At 37.9% G+C, this 24,212-nt stretch overlaps 1 protein-coding gene across 6 annotated transcripts in view; it reads left to right on the top strand.

Annotated features, from left to right (window-relative positions):
* The window catches only part of abi1a (abl-interactor 1a), a 72,795-nt gene that overhangs the window by 2,365 nt on the left and 46,218 nt on the right, over positions 1 to 24,212 (top strand). For all 6 annotated transcript variants that reach the window (XM_059326970.1, XM_059326971.1, XM_059326972.1 and 3 more), the window contains exon 2: positions 16,994 to 17,161. In XM_059326970.1, the coding sequence (XP_059182953.1) occupies positions 16,994 to 17,161 (168 nt within the window). The remainder of the gene's footprint in view (positions 1 to 16,993; positions 17,162 to 24,212) is intronic.

Below are 24,212 nucleotides of genomic sequence, written 5' to 3'. Positions count from 1 at the left end.
GTTGTGGATCTTGTTTACCACAGTCAGCTGTAACATGAGACACAGGCGTCACAAACTGATTTCCCACACTGACATAGTATTGAGATCTATATATAAAAGCAGGAAAATGGAATGTTGTTTACTTTTCAGTACATTTTTTTAAAGGATTTGCAGTGTGACAGTACTTTGGATATTTTGAAGGCCAGTGCTCATATCTTTTAGTTTGGATAATATTTTTATTGCTCATATTTTGTATCTTTATGTCACTTTAATGTCACAGTGAATTAACAAGGCTGTCACTGATTTGTTGGGCTGAAATCAAACCTACATACTGACAGAGATGTATCTGATTTTTTTGCATACATTATCTTAAAATACAGGAAGTTTGCGTTAAATATCTGGTCAGATTTGTCGTTTTGTCAGTCTTGAAGTTTTGAAGTTACTCTGTTAGATAAACTTGCTTCTTTTTTGTTGTTATTTTTTAGATTATTTTTAAATAATACTTGATTTGGAGGAAAACAGTTGCAAATATTTGCCCATATTGTGCTGATTTTTAGTCTCAACATTTAACCACCATATTCATTGCCAATCAATAAGAAGTCAGTATTTTATATGGCTGGATATTGACCCTAACATTGACCAAAAACTGTCATGTTGCCACCAAATTCTTAAGTTACCTTATGATTTAATTAATAATTTTGCAATTTGAGACAACATTTAACATTTTAAAACCTTTTTTTTTTCGTTAAATGGAAAAAGAAAGAAAAGAAAATTCATAAGGCATTTAAAAGAAGATATTTTTATTTTTCTATCTCTACTTAAATATAGATATTGTATTGGAATAAGTATTCATTTTATGCCGATACTGTTTAATTGCTTATATTTTCAGATATAAAGATTATATTTATTTGTGTTTATTCAACTTTATATCAGAAGAGAAGGTATTGAGATAAATATGAATATTCCTACTCTGCGTCCCCATTTCATATGACTGCATTTTGAATATTATACAAGAGCCTACAGACCAAAATACCTCCAGATTTAAATAACTATTTTTATAATTTTTTATATGGGAAAACTTTTTGTAGACATGCTTGTGTTGTATTGGTATGAGTTTTACATTTATAACATCACTTATACCCAATTATAATAAGTCAAATTATTAAAACTGACACCATTCTCATATTTTGCCAATCTTTTGTGCAAAATTATAAAAAAAAAAAGGATTTAAACCCAATAGAAATGCCATATGTCATCAAAAATAGAAGTGCATCTGTGTAAAAGTGCCTTTAAATCTGACAACGTTTGTATAAACTGACATATTTTGGTGAGTTTGTTGTTGAGGTTGTAAAAATAGTATTTCTATTATCATGGGACAAAACTTTTCCACTGAGACCCAAACTAATGAGATGTAAAGTGCGAAGGAAGTGCACAGAAATGCTTCTCCAAATGTCACCGTCATGTCGCTGTGGATAAAGAGGACGACAGGGATGCGCGTACAGTTTTTGTTCCAACTTTAAACTGTGAAAAGTTCTGTCGAATGAGTCGAACTGATTTTCGGTGTTTTAGTGGCACAAAACGCTGACGTATAAATCAGGATTTTAAGCTTTCCAGCACACGTTGCGAGCTCTGTGTGAAGAGAGTGTCAGACTAACAGTGCACTTTTCATAATCCCTCTCTGTCTGCCTCTGATAGAAACACACACACACACACACACACACACACACACACACACACACACACACACACACACACACACACACACACACACACACACACACACACACTGTGCACTCTGAACTGAACAGTGCACATATCAACATGCCTCAGCTTGAACAGGCTCGTCCTCCTTCACATTTCCATCCCCTCTTCTCCTCCTCCTCCTCTCTGTTCTTGTCATGGAGGCTGTGCTGACGGAGTGTTCGCTGTGGACGTTGGTGCAGCTCAGCAGGCTGGAGCAGATGGTGAAAGCTGCGTTTAACCAAGGACACATCACTGCCCCACTTTCCTAACTTGATCGTGACTTTTGTGCATCCAAGGGAGTGTTTTAAACTGTGTGTGCGTGTGTGTTCTTGTTCTTCCTACATAGTGAGGACCAGAACAGATTTTTAACCAACAGAGTGAGGACATTTTTGAGAAGTGAGGACATTGCGGCTGGTCCTCACTTTTTTAAACGCTTGTTTGAGGGTTCAGACTTTGTTTTAGGTTTAAGGTTACAATTAGGTTTATGTTAGGGTTAGGGTTGGGCATTTAGCTGTGGTGGTGAAGGTTAGGTAAGGGTTAGGGTAAGGGGCTAGGGAATTCACTGTTCCAATGAGGGCCCTCACAAAGATAGAAGTACAAGGATGTGTGTATGTGTGTGTAGGGCTGGGCGGTATATCGGTATTACGAGTTATACCGATTTATTTTAGAAAGAAATATGTAGTAGAGACAATACCACCATACCGATATATCTTTTGATGTTGCCTTAAGTTATGACAACTATTTGTTTGCTCCTCTCTGCACATTAGCAACAGCTAGTTCCTCAGAAAAAAAACAATGGTACTTTAATTTGGAGGTATTTCAGATTATAGATAGAGAGCATTTAAATCTGATGAAATTGCCTCAAAAATTGGAAGGTTTTGAATTTGATAAAGTCTTAAAATAAAACAGGTTGATGATGATTTCTTGTGGCGTTGAGTTAAAGCTAAACATTTTGGAGATATACTATATCTATATATTGGTATTTTTAACAAAACGTGCATTCCACCTAAAAATACTGGGATATGAGTTTTAGTCCATATCGCCCAGCCCTGTGTGTGTGTGTGTGTGTGTGTTGCATATGACACACTGACAGGTCAGAGTTATGTTTCCTGTTTGCCCCGCTGACTCCCTGGAAATGCCTTCTCTCTGTGTCAGGAAGTGGCTTAATAATAGAGCCAGAAAACACCCTTTCAAATTAAGACCCTTACACAGAGATTATTCTGATTTAATCTGATGTTTTGTATTTTATTATTTTCCTGTTTATTCTAACTGTATAGGGTACAGAAAAATAACTTTCTGCCCCCTATTTTACAAATTTTTTTAGTTCAATTGCATACATTACCTAAAAAAAATACAGAAAGCTTGCGTTAAATATTTGGGCAGATTTGTAGTTTTTTCAGTCTTGTTCAGTTTCAGTTTCAGTTTTGAAGTTTCTTTTTATTAACTTTTATAAATTAATTTTTAAATAATACTTGTTTTGGAGGAATACATTTATTTGATCTAAATGCAACAGTTAACCACCATATTCATTACTAAGCAATAAGAAGTCAGTATTTTATAGGGCTGGATATTGACCCTAAGATTGACCAAAAACTGTCAAGTTGGCACCAAAATCTGAAGTTTCCTTATGATTTAATCAATAATTTTGCAATTTGTGACAACATTTAACATTTTAAAACCTTTTTGGTTTTAAATTAAGACCCTTGGACAGAGATTATTCAGATTAATCTGATGTTTTGTATTTTATTATGTTCCTGTTTATTCTAGCTGTATACTGTATACAAAATATTTGCATTTACAACACTTGCTGCCCCCTATTTTACCCTCTTTTTTTTGTTTAATTGATGCAAGTCAGTTTGTTTAACCTCTGAGTCAAGGACGCATGCACGGTATGCAAAGTGGGCCACCTGGCCCTGCTGGCTCTGAGAGGCTGCTTTGTTCAACACAGTAATGCCAAATTGTGGTGCTAACAGTTGTTCTTTGGCTATATTTGATATTTACAGAGCAGGAAATGTCCTGCAGCCATTTTTTGATTATGTTTTTTTAATGGTTGCAGCTTCTAGAGTAGTAAAATGTGCAGCCTTTCTTTCTTAAATGATAGTTAATTAAATAACCTTTTTCTGACTGTGAAATAAAGCAGCTCAAAGATGTCAATATGGGCTTTGAGGTCATTTTTTCCACTTTTTCTTCACATTTTTATTGACAAAACCATTCATTGATTAAATAATTTGTAGATTTATTGATTGCGTCAGCTTTAGATATTCCACTCATGATACTGCAAAGACCTCTAAGACCTCATTTAAAATCTCTTGTGTCAGCATAGAAAAAGCAGCCTATTGGCACCCAAAGCCTGGTTAGATTTTTATCCTTGTCTACATCTTCATTATGTGAGAAGATGGTGCTTGATATAAGCAGTTATTTATCTTTTGGGCTGCTATTAATGTTTCTTTTATCCACAAGGACAATGGACATTAATTAATATTGCTGAAAATGTTAGCCAATAATGATCATGTTATACACAAAGAAACCATAGAAACAACAACAACAACAACAAATATTAATCTCATGAAGTTGCACAAGCCCTGTAGAGCAACAGGAAGCAGCAAAGCATCTGTACAGTGATGCATCAAGAAAGTCCAGCATGCAACCAATGCAAGCAACAAAACACAATACTTATTATAGATTATACTTATTACTTATTATACTTATTTTTGACACATGCAGAGCTGCAATAAGCATCAGGACATTAATAAAATATAGTAATATAGTAATGATTATGGATATCTGCATAAAAATATAGATATAGCCCAACTAATGATTAAGCCATGCAGCATACATGTTTAATGTTGCTCTGTTAGTTGATTGATTTTTGAATCTATATAAATATAATATAGGGAAGAAAGATCCCTGAGCCTGCAGTGACAGCTTGATACAAAACTTTAAAAAAGCAGAAAATCCTCACATTTTATTACATTGATAATAGTAAAAAAAGTAAAATAATTTAATGTAATAAAATGAATGCCAATTAATCTTCTGTCAAACAACTGATCGATTTATTGACCAACATTTTATTAGTATTAAGGTTATTCAGAGGATATTTCAATATTTCAACAAAGAGTTATTGCCAATATTTTCATGCAGGGGTTAAATTTGTTTTTGTTTTTTATTTAATTGTATTAATATTTAACTAATTAGTAAGATTAATTAATTAGCAAAATGACAAGAAATGCACAAAAAAATTGACAGACACCTCTACAAAAAAAAAAGAACAATGTATAGGCTATTGCATACCAGATCTATCCTTCCAACCCTATGCTGTATTACTTCAGTATGAATGTCATAATTTGTACTACTTTAACGTAGCATCATCCCACTTTGGAAATAGCAATGATACACATAAGTACATTTCTTTGAAATGGATTGCTCATACTTATTACCAGGAATGCTGGGTGGAGGGGGTGGTGTAATAAACAACTTACAGTATTAAAGAAAAAGGGAAATGGAAGTGAGATAAATGGCAAACCATTAGGTCAAATGTTTGATCAGATGCAATGTTGCAAGCTCGAGGCATGTGACTTCTGCTGAGCCAGCATGGTGCCCACTTGTGCTTTTAGTTCTGCTCCCAAATTAGCACTTTTGAAACGTCGGCTAATATGGCTTAAAAAAAAAAAAGAGAGGCATGTAGCGTGTTGTGCCAGAGGATATGCCTAACTATCAGAGAGATGCTTCCTGTCCTGCTCATGTCACCTTGGTCTACCTGTCATGTCTGTTTTCCCGGGTGAATTAATGTGAGTTTTCTCGCTAGAAGAGGGCAGGTGGCATTATTTTAACACAGTTCTGTCTCTCTGGGTTGCTCTGAATCCTCGTTTCCTGTCCTTCTTTCTCCGGCTGTTCCTCTCTCTCTCTCTCTCTCTCTGTGTCTCTCTCTCTCTCTCTCTCTCTCTCTCTCTCTCTCTCTCTGTGTGGAGTGGCCTGGTTTTTCTCCCAGCATGGCGAGGCCTAGCGGCTCTCAGCCTACCAGCCGGGCCCATTCATCCTTTCTGACCACCTGTCACTCCTTCCCCCTCAGCTGACTGTGGCTGGTTTGGTCCAGACTGTCGGGCTGATCTGGTTAGCGTGTAGGAGTTCGGGGGAAAATTGACATCATTGTTTCAGAATAAAAAATTGTCTGCTTGTAGTTCACAGAGAAGAACTGTCAGCTTTTAATGCATCACTTCAAGTGTGAATAATCCACCCAAACAGCCTCGGTGTCAGGGTGATCCGGCAAACAGGAACTCCTCAGAAAAAGAGATCAATGTTTGTGTTTATCCGTTGACTTGTTTGAGGTAAAGAACAGTGACTTTCTGCCTGGACGAACCAATTAACAAGTCACTCAGGAAAGGTTAATGAGTTTCCTCCATGTGCAGACTTCCCCTTTGTGTCTCCTCTCTGACATACTGAAGGAATTTTTAATTGTGCGCTGGCAGTTCTTCAAGGTCAGGTAGACCTTATGGCCTTTCAGTCAGCCTCCATCTGCCCCGGAGGAATTATGAATTCACGTAGCGTACTGCTGAGGGAATTTTTTTTTTATATAAAGAGCTGAGAGTTAGTTCAAGGAAAGATTGAAGTTGTTAAGTCTGCAGGGTTTCCTTATTCCTAACACGTTCCAGTGTCACTTTCACTACCTCGGCGTCTCCTCAGGTGGCTTGTGTTGGCGATACCGTTCTCGCTGCTTCAGATTTAAAGCTTTTGGATTCTTCGTCAATAGCTTGTTGAAGAGGTCTCTCTTACTTTTATTAAGATAAATGTGTTTAGCAACTTTTTTCTTTGCATTCGTCTGATAAATTTACCTCCTTTTTACCTCAGGTTCTTTTTATTATTCAGGTCTAATCTGCAACAAGCAGAGCAGGACTGTGCACAGAATTTAAATTATTGATCTCTAGTAATAACTGATGCTTTTTAAAACAGTTTACTAACTCCAGTTCAAGCAGCTGTAATAGTAAAGCAAAACCTGGATGTTATTCTCATATTTTGGTTCATTTTGAGTCTTTCTTGGCATCCAGTTGTGAAATTAATAAGGTAATTAATCTTAATCTTAATGGATACTAAATTAAATATATATATTTATATATATGCGCCCATTCCAATACTTTGTTGGTCTGTTGGATCATTGCAGGAAAAAGCTCTGTGGCAAACGTACAGTTCTTATGCTTACGTTCGGCAGGATCATCTTTATAAATGAACACCACTTTAATGATGGTGGAAAAAGCTAAAGTTATGCTATAGTGCAGCGGTTCCCAACCTTTTCTCCTTTGAGCCCCCCCTACTTACTGAGATAAGCTTTGCAAGAGCACTGAAAAACACAAATGGAGGCTGTACGGAGGACTAGTGAGAGAGTTCCCGTACGTGTCCGGCGTGATGACATTTAATGTCCCCAACAACCACTCTAGACTCATTTAGCCACATGTTAGCAACCGCCTTCTTAAGGACACGTAAAAACTCAAGTGGGGGTATTTTCTAACATATTTCATACAGTACATCAAAAATAAAAACATCTCTTAAGCTTGTGACCAAGCCAAGGTGATCTTTGTGCTGCATGTGGGGGAGATTCAGGATGTGACAAAATAGTGTTCTGGTTCGTAGTCTGTTTGAAACCAGGTGTGGTAAACCAGAGACACGTCTTTGCTGCTGGTTGAGGCTGAGACCGGTCAAAGCCGTTTCGATTGATGCAAATTTGCTTTGCCCCTTCTGCTCGTATAGAATGGAAGTTAATGAGAGGCAAATATCTGCCAGTGTTTATTTCACAGATGTGGTCACCTTGCCACTCAGACGAGGCAGCAAAGGGTCTGTGAGTGAACTGAAACATTTGAATTCTGCACCCCTTGGGGATCAATAAAGGAATATCTCATCCTATGTTACATGGATTACGTTTGATTGAACTCTGACAAGGTAAATGTCCAGTGCAATTTGTTTAAACTAGATCTTTTTGAAAACAACCCAGATTCCAAAAAAGTTGGGACATTGTCTTAAAACCCAGAATGCAATAATTTGGCAAACTTTTAAAATGTATTTATTTTACAAATATTCATTTACAAAAGACATACAAAGACAATTCATTAATTTTTCTTTTTCTTTTTTAACAAAATCTTTATTCAAGTTTGACATTATCGGTTATACATTATACATTGTCAGAAAATACACAATAAATCACATTTTGGCAAACAAAATGTAGATGATGGTAAAACACAGGAAAAAATAAATAAAATAGATAAAATTATTTATAATTTACTCAGCAAGGCACCTTATTGCTCTTGTAATTTAAAATAAGTGATAAACGGAGCCCACACATTAAAACATGTATCTAACTTCAGATGGAGCTTTGCAGTTATTTTTTCCATCATGTACACCTTTGTTTACATCTCTTGCCATTGACAGTGTGGGAGGCAGCGGTTTGAGCCAAGATCTAGTTATGATTTTTTTTGCCACCAATAAAAAAAAGCGCAACAATTTAATCTTACTCGTTTATCTGTCGCCCCATCCATTTTTCAAACTGATTTTTGAAACAGCATTTCCCAAATCTATATGACAGACGTGGTGAGTAAAACGATCCCATTACCAACGGGTCACGATAGACAAAGATAAAGGGATTGAGACCCCGGCTGACCCAAATACTGGACGTCATCTGTAATAACATGAACTTTGTCCTGTCATGTGATCATGTCTGATCAAATTTATGTCATCAAATTGCAGCAATGCAGCAGAAACTCCCTACATGAGGCACTGCAACCACTGGGTTTAACCTTCCGTCTGTCTTGTAGTATATCCCTGTTTGTACTGTGGTGGAATGAACTAAATGACCGTGAAAAAGCACAAGTAACACTCAAGTACAGAGTCTGATTAGTCAGATCTTAAACGTATCAGCGCATCAATACAACAACCCACATCTCTCAGCTGTCTCACTTATCTCACCCTGTCCAGTCCGCAGAGATCAGCGGTCGATACAAAGTGCCATGTGAGCTCTACGACCTTTTAGTTGGATTTACTCTCATTCTACTCCAGACTAAACTAGGTGCCACTCCTCCTGAAGTGTTTTCCAGGCAACGTTCCCCTCCTGTTTTTTTTTTTTCTTTCCCGTCCTGTTCACAGAATAGAAAAATAAATCTGTGGTTGCTCCGTTTCAGTATGTTTGTTTTTATTGCTCCACGCACCCCTGACACTGTAGCAGAGCGCTCCAGCAACACTTGAGAGTTGGAAAGACGTATGACATGTTGCAGGATTCCAAACATTCCTGAAAGTTTTTTTTGTTCCGAGTGCATTTCCCCTCGGGACAAGTGGGAGCAAATAAAACCCAAATGTGCTCGTCAGCTGTACAAATCCAGGGGCGGACTGCACAGTAGAAACACTGTTGTGTTGCCTTGCAAATCCATGTAACATGTTGCAGTAAAAAGGTTGAGTTTTTGTTATGTTCCAAACTTTAGTGGGAGGATTCTGTGAGTTTTGTTTCAGATATTTTCTTTCACTTCCCCAGATCATGCATTAGTCATATTAGGGAGTCAGGAGGAATACTCATTTTGTCCATTTCCTATTTATGCTCCGGCTTCTGGGTGGAGGGGCAGCTACACCCCCACTGACCCCTGAACAGCTTCTATCCTCAGGGAGGAAGTCTGGACTTTTCCTTCCTACCGCCCACCAACTGGCCCTTATAATGATCATGTTTACATGCACAAAATATTCAGGTTTTTGCCCTTTTCCCCTAAAAGACCATATTCCTACTAGAGGCCGACCAGTATGGGGATTTTGAGGCAGATACCAACACTTATTTTAGAGAGGGAAAATGTACTAATCACTGATATGGAGGATGATATCGTGATTTTTTTTAGCTGGAATGTAAATAGAATTTTTCTATGTGGATTGTGCACCGATAAGACTCTGCAAAGGAGAAGAAGGCTGCTTTATGTAACAAGTAACTTATGAATGATTATAAAATGAAAACTACATCAAATAAAACTAAATTCTAAACTGTAATATTCATGTTCAGCAATTGACTGATACTTAACACGAACTAATATTCCCTTTTACATGCCGTCAAGCATACTCTTGTAACAGCAATGTAATGTCACATGAAAAATGGACACTTGAACAGCTGGAGTCACTTGTGCAATTTTCTTTGCCTAAAAATAGGATTTAAAAAAATGTGTTACCATCCCTTGTGAACTTGGTCGACCATGTGACAACACGCGTCCTAAAAGCGCTTTATATCTTTGTCTTTCACGATGTTTTAAAGTAGTTGTGTTTCTCCTTCTGCAGTAAAAACCCCAATTAAGATACTTATTCAGAGTCTGCTCTATACATATCCTAACGCTCCTAAAACCAGAATAATAATGGCATATTCCACATGCCATAGTTAGGGCGATAAGGAGAAAATCAAATACCACAATATTTTTCACTAAATACCAATATGGTGAAGATATTATAGGGTCTACTATTGGTGCTTTTAAGAGATTCCTGATATATAATCATCATTCATGTGGATATAATGAATAACTGAAAATGAAAAATAAGAGAATGGCTAGAACAGTCAGGTTGGTTCATAAATCTACATCACTTTACTGTAGTGCAGCCTTGAAAACCTGCCTTGAAAAAGACTATTATGCATATCATATTATGGTAAGTATTGCAATATGAGACTAGGCATCGTCTTGTATATTATATATGACGTCGATAAATTGGCCTAGCCTAAATTGGAAATGCTACATTTGGAAAAATACCTTTTTATGAATGAATATCCAAACAGAATAAGCAGTTTCCACAGACTCTATTCAATTTTGAATATTGTCATATGTGAAATATGAGTCAGTGAAGCAATGCACCACCTTGTTTCAGTTGGCCGTTATCTTGCCAGACTGGATGGGTGACGGAATGAATTGGAAGTTTCTATCCATCTCAGTGCCATGAAACTAATCCACTCTTGTGAATGCCACTCCCTTCTTGTATCAGGCCACATACACACTTCCATACAGGATTTGCAGTCTCACTGCTACACAGGGCCTGTACTTCCTACTGTATACAAGTGCTCGTTTGATTATCTCCCTTTCCTCAGCTTCGAGCTATAATTTTACTTTGTGTACATTGACTGAGCATTCCTCTGCACTCCCCTTTTTTAAACCCAGCTGAGGTGCTGACAGCCTGTCTACTACTGCCTGGATATTCTGCAGTGTCTTTCAGCCGTTACTCAGCGCAGAAATATGAGATAAAGTGCCCCAGGAGCACTAAAGCTCTCCAGGAGCTCACCTCCTCTCCTGCTGTGGTATACTACACTCCGGTGCTGTTATTTACCTTTTGTACTGAGGAAGCACACATTTTGTTTTCCCCTCCTGGCGAATGTCTCAAGCACTGTTTGCTCTGTTTTGTTTCTTTTTTAAATAAAAAGTGTAGCCCTTCTCCCTGAAGATGGATGTCATAGGGAGTTAAGATTTTTGGGTAATTGAACAACAAATCTGTTTAGTTTGATGTTGAATCTGTTGTTAGTTTGACTTGTGATGCGTGAGCAAGCGTAAGGATGAAGGGGGCTTTAACTAGAGCAGACAGCTCTAAGTTTCCGCCAGTGGCGATGCAATCAAGTGTCGCATCTGTCCTCCCAAACGCCCACCACTGACCTCGCATCACAGCTCGGACGGCTAATGCAGTCCAGAAATGCAAAATAAAAAAAATCAAGAAGCACTTCACCATCGAGCAGTTTTGACATGTCAACTGAGGTTTTTTTTTCATTCTTTGTTTAAGAAAATACAACATTTAGTGGGACTCGTCGTGCAGCCTGAGCTCTGGAAGAGTAATGACAGCTGTATGATTAACACAAAAATTTAACCTCGTGTAAACCATGAAGAGGAGGAATATCCTCGGTCAGCCCTTTCCATTCAGTGTATCAGCTTTCTTGACCAGCTACTCTGATTCATTGTGGTCGTAGTCAGTGTGTCACTGGGGAAATAAAAACTTAAGTAGAGAGGATGACTGATGGTAGTCTCTGGAGCACCAATTTTAGGGCCCGATTTAACAGTTTTAAAATAAAAATGCATACAGATTAGTCATCTTGTGCTGCATCATCTTGTAACTTGTGAAAGACAATATGTTTATTATGCAATGGTGCGACCATGGTGAAATGAAACCATGTGAAGTTGGGCAAAAATTTAAAGAAAGTTCATCTTTAACTTGAGGAATAAAACAAGCATTCACGCAGAATGCGTGATAAGTATGAAACTGGATTGGACACATTTAAAAAACATCAATTGCAGCCATTTAAAAGCATGGACTAAATAACATCACATGCCGTGCTTTGTGTTGAATGAATATGTTTGTGAGACATGCAGGATGTTAATGGGTATTTATTTTCAGATCATAGATCAGCCTTTGGGCACTACTGTTTTTCCGTGGACTTTACAGCTGCAAGATGTTGGCAAAACCATTTGCTGTTTCTTAATATTGCAATTGAAATCTGCATTGCAAATCATAGCGAATCACAGTGTTTACAATCAGAGTTTCTGCACATTATTGCAGATGTAAATTACTTCTTTTTTTTTAACATATCACAGTTGAGCATTGTTAGATAGCATCAGTAGTGCTCTGTGTCTGTGCTCTGCAGCTGCAAGATATTAACAAAATCAAGTTAAAGAAGTACACCATAAGAGTCAAAAACCCTCCTACATTTCCCAGGGTGCATGCTTTCAGTAGACCCTCCCTTCCTTCCTCATTTAAAAAATGACATTTTATTATAAATTTAAAGTTAAATGCCAAAACTCCACTTAAGAAAGCAACCACGAGAGCTGTAGACGACATTTTACAACTGAGTTCACTGGCTGTGTTGTAAATATCATAAATAAACTGAACTTCATGGGCAAAATTGTTGAAATGCTCCTTTTATTTGCACAAAAATACACTGCTATTTCCTGTAATTTGCAATCCAAAAATGCAATAGAATATTACACTGCAGAGAGTTTTAAATTTATTTTTGTAGGATTTAAAATAGATTCAGCAGTAGAAAAAAATCCAATGCTGCAAAATGCTTCAACATAAACATAAATACTCTGACTTGCAGCTTTATATGTAGGCCAGCGGTTCTGTGTAGGCATAGGTAAGCATTTGTTGTTAGGTAATCTGTTAGAAATGTCCCTACACAGCAAAAATTGCATCCTCTTGCTACTTAGAAATGCTCATCATCGAAATTAGGCTTTGTTTGTTTGTTTTTGTTACATATATTTTCCTGCAGCTGTTTCTGCGTTTACCATGCTGCATATTGCAGTGTCAGTAGTAGGTGTCTGGGTGTGCACATGAATGAATGCGCTTTTCAACAGATGGCCTTTTGCTCCAAGCCCTCTGGAGGAATATCTCCTCCTTCCTGAGGCTGCTATCGCACAACACATCTGCTCGCTCTGATTTCCGCTAAAAGACAACACAACTAAAAACGCTGTCATCTCCTCGTACGGGCCGAGGCTAACGAGCGCGGCAGCTCTCCAGGTCAGGAGCTTTTAGCCGTACGGATTGCTTCTGGATTAGTTTCGTGCTGCCACGGGGAATCAGTAATGAGACACGCAGTGACATGGTTGTTTTCATTTTTGTCCGTCCGTCCTCTCGACTTCATATGACCAAATGTTCCCTTTTCTTCTGTTTTGCCCTCTAACCACTACTACCAGTAATAACCTCCTCCACCACCATCCACCCCCTGCTACGGCAGCCTGTTATCAAAGCCCAGTGTCGCCCCTCCAGGCAGGGCTCCTTGGACTCGACTTTATGAGCGAGCAGCGTTTGGGGAGAGCACACAGAGATCAAACATAGTGGCTCAGTTTGGTGCTTGGCTCTTTGCCTCAGCCTGTTTGATGTGAGGTGGCTCTCAAGAAGCGCCGTTGTTACCACCGTTTTTCTGGTCTAGCAACTTTCTGTATCTCTGTAACTGTCAGTTTGTTGCTCCTTTCAGAACAATATGGCGGTGAATGAATGGAAAAGAAGAAAACTTAATCCTTGGTTTCTCCCTGTCCATCCAGTTTTCCTTAAATGTATTTAGTTTAAGCACATTTAATATCAAATCACTCAGTAGATGGTTTAAAAAAATAACATGCTAGCTAGTTAGCTGCCTAGTAAAGTCAGCAGACAAACTTGTGTAGGTTATTTGTTAAAGTTGCTACCTAGCCAGCAAGCTGATTTATTGACATTTTGATGTGTAATGTCTAATGTGAGCTTCTAATAGATACACTAAAGAATTAAATTATGTTTTGAGTATCAAACTATGCTAAAAAAGGGGGGGCAGCTAAACGTGTAGCTACGTTAGCTTGCATCTTTGCAGAAAATTTTAGCTTCAATCTAAATTCACAATAGCAACAGCAACATCTCAAAACCACATCTGAAGGTTTATCTGCCCCCTCTCTGTCTTATGTGCACAACTTGCTCCAAATAACAAATATTTTTGACAAAATATGGCTAAATGCACCGCTTCCTTTTGTCGCTGGTGCAGTTAGCTGTTAGCTTTCTCCATTTGTGTTAAGCTAACTCGGTTGAAATACCAATGTAAGCAGTTTAATGTCCTAGCAATGAACAGAAACTTTAGCCACACTAATGCATGTTAATTTAAAAAAAAATACTTTAAGGCCTGCACATAGTGTTTAATACAACACGTTATTGCTTTATCAAGTGACTAAATCATTTACAAGACTGTAATGAATGACCTCTATTTGGAGGTAAAAGTCTCATGAATGCAGCATAAAATATTTTTTCAAGAGCATTAGCATTGTTCCAACAATAAATACAAACAATAGACTAATACAGCTTCCACACACTTGAAATGAGTTAGCACAGTATCCAGCAATATGCAATAAAAGGAACCGGTTCTAATATATAAATACAGGGCTGCCAAGTTTCAGAAAATGACAAGAGTGAGACTCTAGCACCATGATGACTTTGGCCTTTTAACGTCGATTTATTCCTTAAGACTGATGTCCTCACCTACATGCCAGCGGCCAGGGGCGAGTCGAGGGTCAGAGCTTTAGGGCTGCTGAGCACCCATTGAGCCCCGCTGCCACCACACACCCTCAATCAACAGTCATTAGAATAGATTAGATTGAACTTTATTGTCACTGAACAAAGTAACAGCTACTTGGACAACAAAATGCAAAATATAGGCCATCTTTCTCTCTTTCCCTTGGCACTTTTTTTGGTCATTTTGTGTCTTTTTTAGTTATTTTGTGTCTTTTTTTGGTCATTTTGTGTCCTTTTTAGTTATTTTGTGTCTTTTTTCTGTCATTTTTAGGTAATTTTGTGTCTTTTTAAAAGTAATTCAGGTTTTTTCTGTCATTTTGTGTCTTTTTTTTAGTAATTTTGTGTCTTTTTTTCTGTCATTTTCTTTCTTTTTTTTAAAGTAATTTAGGTTTTTTTCTGTCATTTTGTGTGATTTGTTTTAGTTATTTTGTGTCTTTTTTTTTATCGTTTTATCGGACGTCTGGTCACTTATAGCATATAAGAATATTCAATTACTGTTAAGCCAACTATGAATAATAAAACATGCCAAAACATGTGTCCTTTATCATAGCTACAAGTATGACAAAAAAACGCGTGAAAATCAGTAGTATTCAGTGAGGTAAGATTAATTAAATGCGCTGACAGTTATATGCTCCTGTCAAACTAATTACACTGAGTGGAGCGGATCACCACTCCAAGACGGCGGCCGAATTTTTGCGTCACAGCAGCTGATGCTGCGTCTATTTGTCTATGGGCGTGTCTGCTCCGCCTTCCGCCATGTTTGCCAAAAGAGAGAGAGAGAGCGCGAAGGAGAGAGATTTAATATGAAATTTATTTAATGTAAAATATTTAATATGTTTGTATTAATATTTAATGTATTGTATTAACTGTATTGTTATTGAATTGCATGTCTGTATGTATGTTCTGCTTTTGGCAACAAAGGTTGATACCATTCATGCCAATAAAGCTAATTTGGTTCCATTTGTACACTGTCAGAGTTAAGGATAGACCTTGAAATTTAGAATTTTGAAAAACACTGCTTTAGGGGGGTCTAAATTAATATTCACAAGTCTGTAACTCTGACATACACACACACACACACACACACACATTGAGACTAACGTTAGAGTCTCTTTTTCAAGTGTGAACTGGTCAAGAGAAGAGGCAAATAAATGTTACACAGCTCTGCAACAAATACAGGACAGTGATAGACTTATAGCAGCCTTAAAACAGTACATATTAACTAGGAAACTCAAGGAGAAACAGTGAATCAACTGTCAACAAAATTGAGTAGTTAATTACCATCTGTCTTCAAGCAACGTCGAGTGGGTTTTAAATGTCGGCGCTGTTGTGTGTGAAAGAAAGTTAGAGACGCCAAGACCCGCCTTACGTTGCTTCTGATTGGTTAATATTGCGTGGTGCCTTCCGCGGTTGGTTAGATTTAGGCACAAAGGACTGATGGATTGGTCTGGGATTGGTTATCTCGGTCAGTCAATCAGAGTTACTCGAGATACGGCAAGCCGCGAGGACGAAAGTTTATTATCATGAAAAAAATAAATACAGAGTATTGAATGGGGAAATATAAGCGTGAGAAATGTCAAGTGTGGCGTGTGGTGTGAGAATGGGTTAAATTGCGTGACTGTCACACTCAAAGCGTGACACTTGGCAGCTCTGTAAATAGACATTTTTTAAACGATTCCAGTGAAACATCTAGGAGCAATAACACGGACCAAAAGTGTTATTTTAAGGTCCTTCTGTAAATTATTTCAAGGAGAGTTGGCAGCATATTTAAAGGCTTTTTGCCTAATTGTGTTCTAACTTTGGGGATCAACATCAGTACAAAACCGTTTGAGCGCAGGCCACTGATCTGCTAAAAGGTCACAATCTTCCAGAATTCTAGATAATAAAACAATTCAAAGTTGTCAATGCAGAAACTGAGCGATGTGCTGAGGAAAATGGCAGTTTGGTTACATTTTCATCCAGCTGACCAAGTCTTCAAGTTCATAAATATTGTCAGCTGTTAGTACTCTGTTCTCAGAGCCTCCAATATGGCTGCAGCAGGACGGGTTACATCATCTCAAACCTCCCCAGAGAGAGCGTGGTATCTGGGGAATGAGAGTCGGGGTGGGAAAAGGATGCCTTGGCTGCTCTGTTGGCCTGAATCCACCACAAACCTGACCTGGATACGGTGCTAGAAGATGGATGTGAATGTTATTTTAACAGTAACTAGGTTCCTCTTCCATCCTTTTTTTCATCTCTTTTTTTTTTTCTCTAATCCCTTTTTCGTGCACAGGCCCAGGACAAGAGGAAAGCTCTGGAGGAGACCAAAGCCTACACCACCCAGTCCCTGGCCAGCGTGGCCTACCAGATCAATGCCTTAGCCAACAATGTACTGCAGCTGCTGGACATCCAGGCCTCGCAGCTGCGGCGCATGGAGTCCTCCATCAACCACATCTCTCAGGTCAGAAATACACACAGACCATACAGCTGTGAAGAATGGTACCCCACACTTCCCACTTCTTCTCTCGCTTTCACACTGACTATGTTATTTTATAACAGTAAGAAGCCTTCTGTAGTATCCATGCTTCCTTTTTTCTGTTTTTTTCGCTCTTACACAAGTGTCTGACTGGCTGTGTGTTTGACTTAATGACTAGAGCTCTGTTTGTCTTTCTTTTATGCTGTTTTTGTCTTTGGAGGCACAGTAACATTGCAAAACATTTAGATTTACCATCAGTCTGACTTGCAGTTATTAGTCCGCACAAATACTGATTAGTGAGCAGCTCTTGCGCAAAAAAGGGCATACTTACCCGTCTTGTAGTCTGTGGTAATACCTAATATAGCATGTATGTGTGCAAGTTACTTTTAGTTAATCTTTTTTTTATAAACAAAATGTTATTGAAATCGGTTTATTCCACTTATTTTGTAATTTATTTGAAAGAAAGGAGTGGAGACACAAAGAACAGATCCATTCATTTTAGCAGTTACAATGTTTTTGATCATAAGAGAATTGCATTTTAAAGTTGGTTCCCTGCCACAAAAGGTGGATAAATAGTAAAGCCCAAAAGATATATCGGTCGGCCAAAATTGTCATCCAAAATTGACCTGTCAAAGTATATGTTGCCCAATATGTGCTTAAATATGCATTCAAGTATTCATATTTAGTCATATTGGTGCAAAATTGGTGCACAGTCCACTTAAAAAGGTCTATTTTCATCCAAGCTGAAAAATAACTATATTGGCCAACAAATTGTTTTTCTGTGAGTTTCTCCTCTGAAATCCCTAAAATCCTTGAGCTCTAATAAATAGCAGCAAAAGCTAAATGAACAAGAACAACAAAAAACACATCAGTATCTGCAGTGCCTGTCAGACAAATTGTTATCCTAATCACTGGTATCTGCCCAGAATTTCCCCACTGCTTCCCGACTTCTAACCTTATTCCTGTCTATAGCATGAGGATTCTGCCATGTGCAGGTAAATCCGGCAGCTCATCCAATGAAGGCATTAAGAGCTCAGACAAATCAAAAAGAGAGCTCCAGCCAGGTGGCATCCCGTAGATTAGAAGTGGGTGGCATTCACCAAACCTGGAGCACACGTATAACACATGATAGAATAATTGTTATAAATGAGAATTTGATTATTTCTTGCCGTGAGGGAATTGAAGGAGGAGATCCTTTTTAGTTCTGTCTTTCCCATGTCTGCTATCGGGTGTTTTCTTTCCTCTGACGGAGCTTTGCTAAGAGCGCCAGACATTCTTTCAGGATAAACTGAAGGTCAGATTTTTAGTCTAATGGAAGGAAAGAGGACTTGTGAGACTTGAGGGCTTGAGGGAGGAAGAGAGAGAGAGCGAAGGAGAGGGAGAGAGACTGAGAGAGATAGAGAGGGAGAGACAGACAGCTAGAGGGACATTCAGAGGGAGGGAGATAGACGGGGAGAGAAAGACAGAGAGAGAGAGAGATAGATAGATAGAGATGGAGGGGGAGAGACAGACAGGGAGAAGGACATTCAGAGGGAGGGAGACAGACGAGAGAGACAGACAGCTAGAGGGACATTCAGAGGGAGGGAGATAGACAGGAAGAGAGATAGAGATGGAGGGGGAGAGACAGACAGGGAGAAGGACATTCAGAGGAAGGGAGACAGATGGAGAGAGACAGAGAGGGAGGGACAGGGAGAGGGACATTCAGACGGAGGGAGACGGACAGACAGAGACAGACAGAAGGAGAGGGAGACAAGAGACAGTCAGAGAGAGACGGAGACAGAGGGAGAGACAGAGAGAAACAGAGAGGGAGAGAGACAGTAAAAGTTAAATAAATGCATGATGTTTCCAAAGGAGAGACGTACAGAGTGAGAGACAGAGACGGAGACAGAAATGAGAGGCTGAAGTAAACGGAAGACGGATGATGACGAGCAGAGAAAGTGAGCCAGAGAGACCAAAAAAGGCGTATTTACACTCCTTCAGGTTTTGAGTCAATATCCTGACATATAGCGTTCGGCTGATACCAAGGTCACAGCCTGCTTCGGTCTCCATGACAACCCCCTGGGCCACGTCGGGGAAGCATATGAAAGACAGTGAGACATGGTACTGTAGATCAGAAGAAGAGAGACGCTGTGAACTCCAGCCGGAGCTTTTATTGTTTGACTTCTGTGCTCATCACCGCCTCTTGTCTTGTGGATGGGAAATTCCATCTGTCCTTGGCTATATTTTGCTACCGCTAATGTGGTTTGCATAGCCATGAAGAAGACGAACTAGGTGTTGGCAGGTTAGGTCAGCTGATGGTCAGGAAAACATTATCTTCTTTTGGGTTTCCTCTGTTTGTTTAAAAAAATGCACAAAAGTCAAGTCCAACTTCAGGCTGAAGGCTGCTCGATCATGGAGAAAATCATAAACATAACGTTAATGTTGAAATCATCATTATTCAACACCATTACTTATTGGCTTTGGAAACCCCATTTGTTTATTGAACCTTTAAGAAAATCCTATGTTAAATAAGTAAAATAAATAGAAATGCATTTATATAAAAAATTTAAAAATAAATTACAAAATTGCAACAGTGGATTTTCTTGAACTTAAAATATAATGAAAACAACTGAAAACAAATAAACAATAAAATGAAAAAAGAGTCAAATATATATATGAAATAATATAACATTAATAAAAAGTGTCTTAAATGATATTTATTTATTTTTAACTGAAAAACAAATAAAATATTTTGAAATAAGGAGTTTTTAAATAAGTGTCTTTTTCTCAAACTTAAAATATAATATAACTCCACTGAAAAACAAATAAAAAAGAAATGACTAAAATAAACAAATACATTTAAATTAATCAAATAAAATATATAATGGCTTGAACTTAGAATATTACTCAAGTAAAAGGAAGAAAAAATATAAATATATACATTTAAATAAATAACAAAAATACACAAATAAAAATCTGTGTTTTAAAATCGGTACACTTCCATATCCTACTGACAACTACTAGATATATTCACCGTATAAAAATAATAAATGAAAATGAATTACTCTAAAATAAGTTAGATTAAATATGTGGTAGTGCACTGCCACAACACATATTTGGTGAAAACTCTAATATATCTTCAACATATCCGTAAACTATATTCAACATATTCCAGTAAATCACTCTAAGGTGGATCAATAACTCAAAGCACAATGATGGAAGATGGATGGATGGAGTTTATTATGAACTCTAGACCAAAATCCTAACAGATAATAAAATCCGATCAATCACCCAAAGCTCTACAAACTAATTTTCTCCCAGGTGATCGTCAGCTTAGCTACGAGAATAACAAGCTACTCCTTCGATCTCTCTCTAATTTGCACAAGTCGTCCCTGAGAAATGTTTGCTTTGATAATTTGAAAACTGAAAAGCAGAATGCCTAATGTCCTTCTTCGTCTCCGTCTAGTTGTATTTTACGGTTAAGCAGGAGGAGAGTGTAATGTGTTGGCCGTAATGAAGCGTGTCTCTGTTTTAATAATAAAGAGTGGGGGCTGTGAGCTCTGCAGGCCGTGGGTGTGTTTTATTGCTCTCTGCTGTCCAGTTCAGAGGTGGATCATTATCATGTCGCCCTCGCTGCTCATGGATATGAGATTAGCGGCGGCCCTGGAGGCCGGTGTTGCATTCTGCTGAATGTGTAATGTAGAAGAAAGCCTGCAGCAAGAAGGATGGATGTTGCTTTAACAGTGGAGAGGAAGTCTTCTCAGGTGAATACCAATGAAACACGAGCACGACTCCTTTATCCTCGAGACACCAATAATAAACACACTGCTGTAATAATCATACCAGCTTTTCATTCTGTAGCATCCATGCCTGGAGCTGGGATGCTTCAGTATGAGGCTCTCTGACATTAACGTGTCAGTCAGCGTGTGGCGAGACGCTGCCTGGCGTCAGGGCCGCTTCCTCCGGTTTGCCCACAGTTCCACTGGCTTCTCTCTGGTCAGGGTGTGTCTGCTTACTGATGGCATCTCTCCAGCTGCATTGTACTGTACTGTACTGTAATCTAGCTCTCTTATCTTGTGTGCTGCCTGTGCTGGGAGGCACAAAGGTTATCTATTTTTAAGAAGGTTGAAAAAGGAACAAATCAGATTCACAATTTGGTGCAGCTGCAAGTCAAAAGAGCATATTTTTTATTGTCTTTAGTGATCTGTAAATAATGTTTAGGATCCGAAAACTGTTTTCCTGGAGACCAGTTTGACCCAATTGCTAATTCTGGCCAAATGAACAGTCCAAGTATAATTATTTTACTATCATGTAATGCAATTTGGTGCAGCTGCAAGTCAAAAGAGCATATTTTTTCAATATCTTTAGCGATCTTTAAATAATGTTTAGGATCCAGAAAATGTTTTCCTAGAGACCAGTCTAAGCCAATTCATAATTCTCACCAAATAATATTATTTTACTATCATGTAATGCAATTTGATGCATTTAAACAACTGTATAACCAGTACTTAAAAACGTCACTAATTTATCTGTAAATAATGTTTTAGTCCGGAAAATGTTTTCCTAGATACCTGTTTGACCCAATTCCTAATTCTGGCCAAAAAATAATCCAAATATAATTATTAATATCTTTATTGATCTGTAAATAATGTTTAGGATCTATTAACTGTTTTCCTAGAGACCACTCTGACCCAATTGATAATTCTGACCAAATAACATTATTTTACAACCATGTAATGCAATTTGATGCATTTAAACAACTGTGAGACTACAACTAGTACTTAAAAATGTGACTAATGTATCTGTAAATAATGTTTTGGTCCAGAAAATGTTTTTCCTAGAGACCAGTTTGACCCAATTGCTAAACCTGCCCAAACAGTCCAAAAATAATAATGCATGCAATAATGAGCTGCAAGTCAAAAGAGCATCTTTTAAATATCTTGGCAATATTACACCTTCAGCTTGTTAAAAAAAAATGCATTTAAACAACCGTAAGACTACAACCAGTACTTAAATCTTTTACGGATTTATCTGTAAATAATGTGAAGGATCCATAAAAATGTTTGCCTGGAGCCCAGTCTGACCCAATTGCTCATTAATGAGGAATTAATTAGCTTTAAAGGTTGCTGTTTATGAAATTTCTCCCTATTTACTACTTGATTAATCCCGTGATGTCCAACCTTTGTGGCCGGTTAATATAAAACAACAACACATTGCAACCCTGTGCCACTGGTTTAATATAACCTGCAACAGGTTAAACCCACAAATACTTTCTTTTAATCTATTTTTTATGTTTCTTGTTTTCATTTGAATAATTCATTTGCAGTCAATTCAAATACAAGTAAGCAAAGATTAGATGAATGTGACAAAAAATATCTATAAAAATACGTTGAAAATACAAATAAAAAGCATAATTTTATGTTGAACAAATGTATTTCTGCTTTTATTAATAATAACAATAAAAATAATAAAAAACAATATATTTGTGAGTGCTCAGTGTTGTGTTATGCATCCCAACACCCAGGTTAGAAACTGCTGCATTTCCAGTAATACCAGCATTTTGAAATTAATTTGAATCTCTGCAAAATTAAATTTCACAAACTAGAATCAAAGTGCATTTAGACATCATTTTAAACTATTAAAGGTGTGTTTATGAAGTATTTAATTCTTTACCTCAGCAGCATATTGACATCAGTGGCTGTCAGGGTCAGGCAGCAGTATGTGATGCTAGCGTGCTTAAATCTGTGCGTGCAGTTACAGATGCACAAATACTTCTGTGTTTGTATTGACAGGTATTTTTTTATGCGTCACCTCCCCTGCTGTCATCAGCGTTCACTAGCTGGGGTCTCTCTGCAGCATCGAGGCGGGAGGGTTTGATGGGAAAATGGAGTAGCTCGCGGGGCTTCCACCTTGTGCTGCGTGTGAAGTGGCTGCTAAGAGGCTGCGAACAGGGAGCGCTTTGTCTGTGTGACGGAAGAAAATGCCTCACATTGAGAACCTCTCTGTGATACCCAAATAGAAAGAGAAGAGGGGGAGATCATGCTCGTACAGCCTGCGTTCAAGCTGCAGCTCCTGTGTCCTCATTATGATATTTTTGCCCCAGACACAATTTTTTTTTTTATACCTCAAATCTCACCTGCACCACAAAAGAAAGTGTCATCGTTGCCATGAAAACAGTCTGTTGTTCACCTGAGAGAGTCATTGTTTTGGAGCTTGTGGCAGCTTTGTTGAGGGACTGTGACAATGGAATAAAAGCGGCATTATTTAGAGAAACTCAGGAAATTACTTAAACTAAAAAGAGTTTTAGAAAACAGGAAGAAGAGTTGCTGCAACAATAGAAATGCATACTGTTGCTTTGTGCATTCTAGTGGCTGTAACAATACAATTAGCTCACAGGTCAGTACTATTCCCAATACAGGACGCACTGCTGATATTTTTAGCAATCCTGGAAAAGAGAAGACAAACTGACAAACTATTTTTCCCTTAAAAGGAATAAAAGTAGGGCTGCAGCTGACATGATTATGCCATGATGTACACAGTATCTATCATGTTATATATTTAATTTTCATATCACATTAAGGGTTTACAGTATGTATCACAATATAGTAATTGTTCTGTAAATTCAATTCAGAAATGGAACTATATTGTACTGCATCACATTTTATTATTTCTTTTATTTTGAAGCTCTACAGACTACAAACACAATACAAACACTATAGACTACAAACACAAACAATTTATTCATGAGACAAAACACGAGAATTATAAGGTTGTGTGAGATCATGAGAGAGCTCTAAATTCACAATATCACGCAAAAATTTCAACTAGAATGGAAATGATAATGCCAGATCTCTAACTGTGGACACATTTCATCCATCTAGTTATCGACCAACCCTAATACACAATTACATCCTTGACTGCTTTCGCAATCGCTATATGATTCATGATACTGGAGGGAATGAGAATTGTATCGTCTTTATTATAATTTTCATTAAAAATGTATCAAAACTATTATAATGGGATTTTTTTCAATGACCTGTCCTGACAAAAGATTTTT

The sequence above is a fragment of the Centropristis striata genome, chromosome 23, assembly GCF_030273125.1.
Source record: "Centropristis striata isolate RG_2023a ecotype Rhode Island chromosome 23, C.striata_1.0, whole genome shotgun sequence".
In the NCBI taxonomy this organism is placed as follows: Eukaryota; Metazoa; Chordata; class Actinopteri; order Perciformes; family Serranidae; genus Centropristis; species Centropristis striata.
Note: the sequence above shows the minus strand (reverse complement) of the source record. Positions and strands in the feature narration are given on the sequence as shown.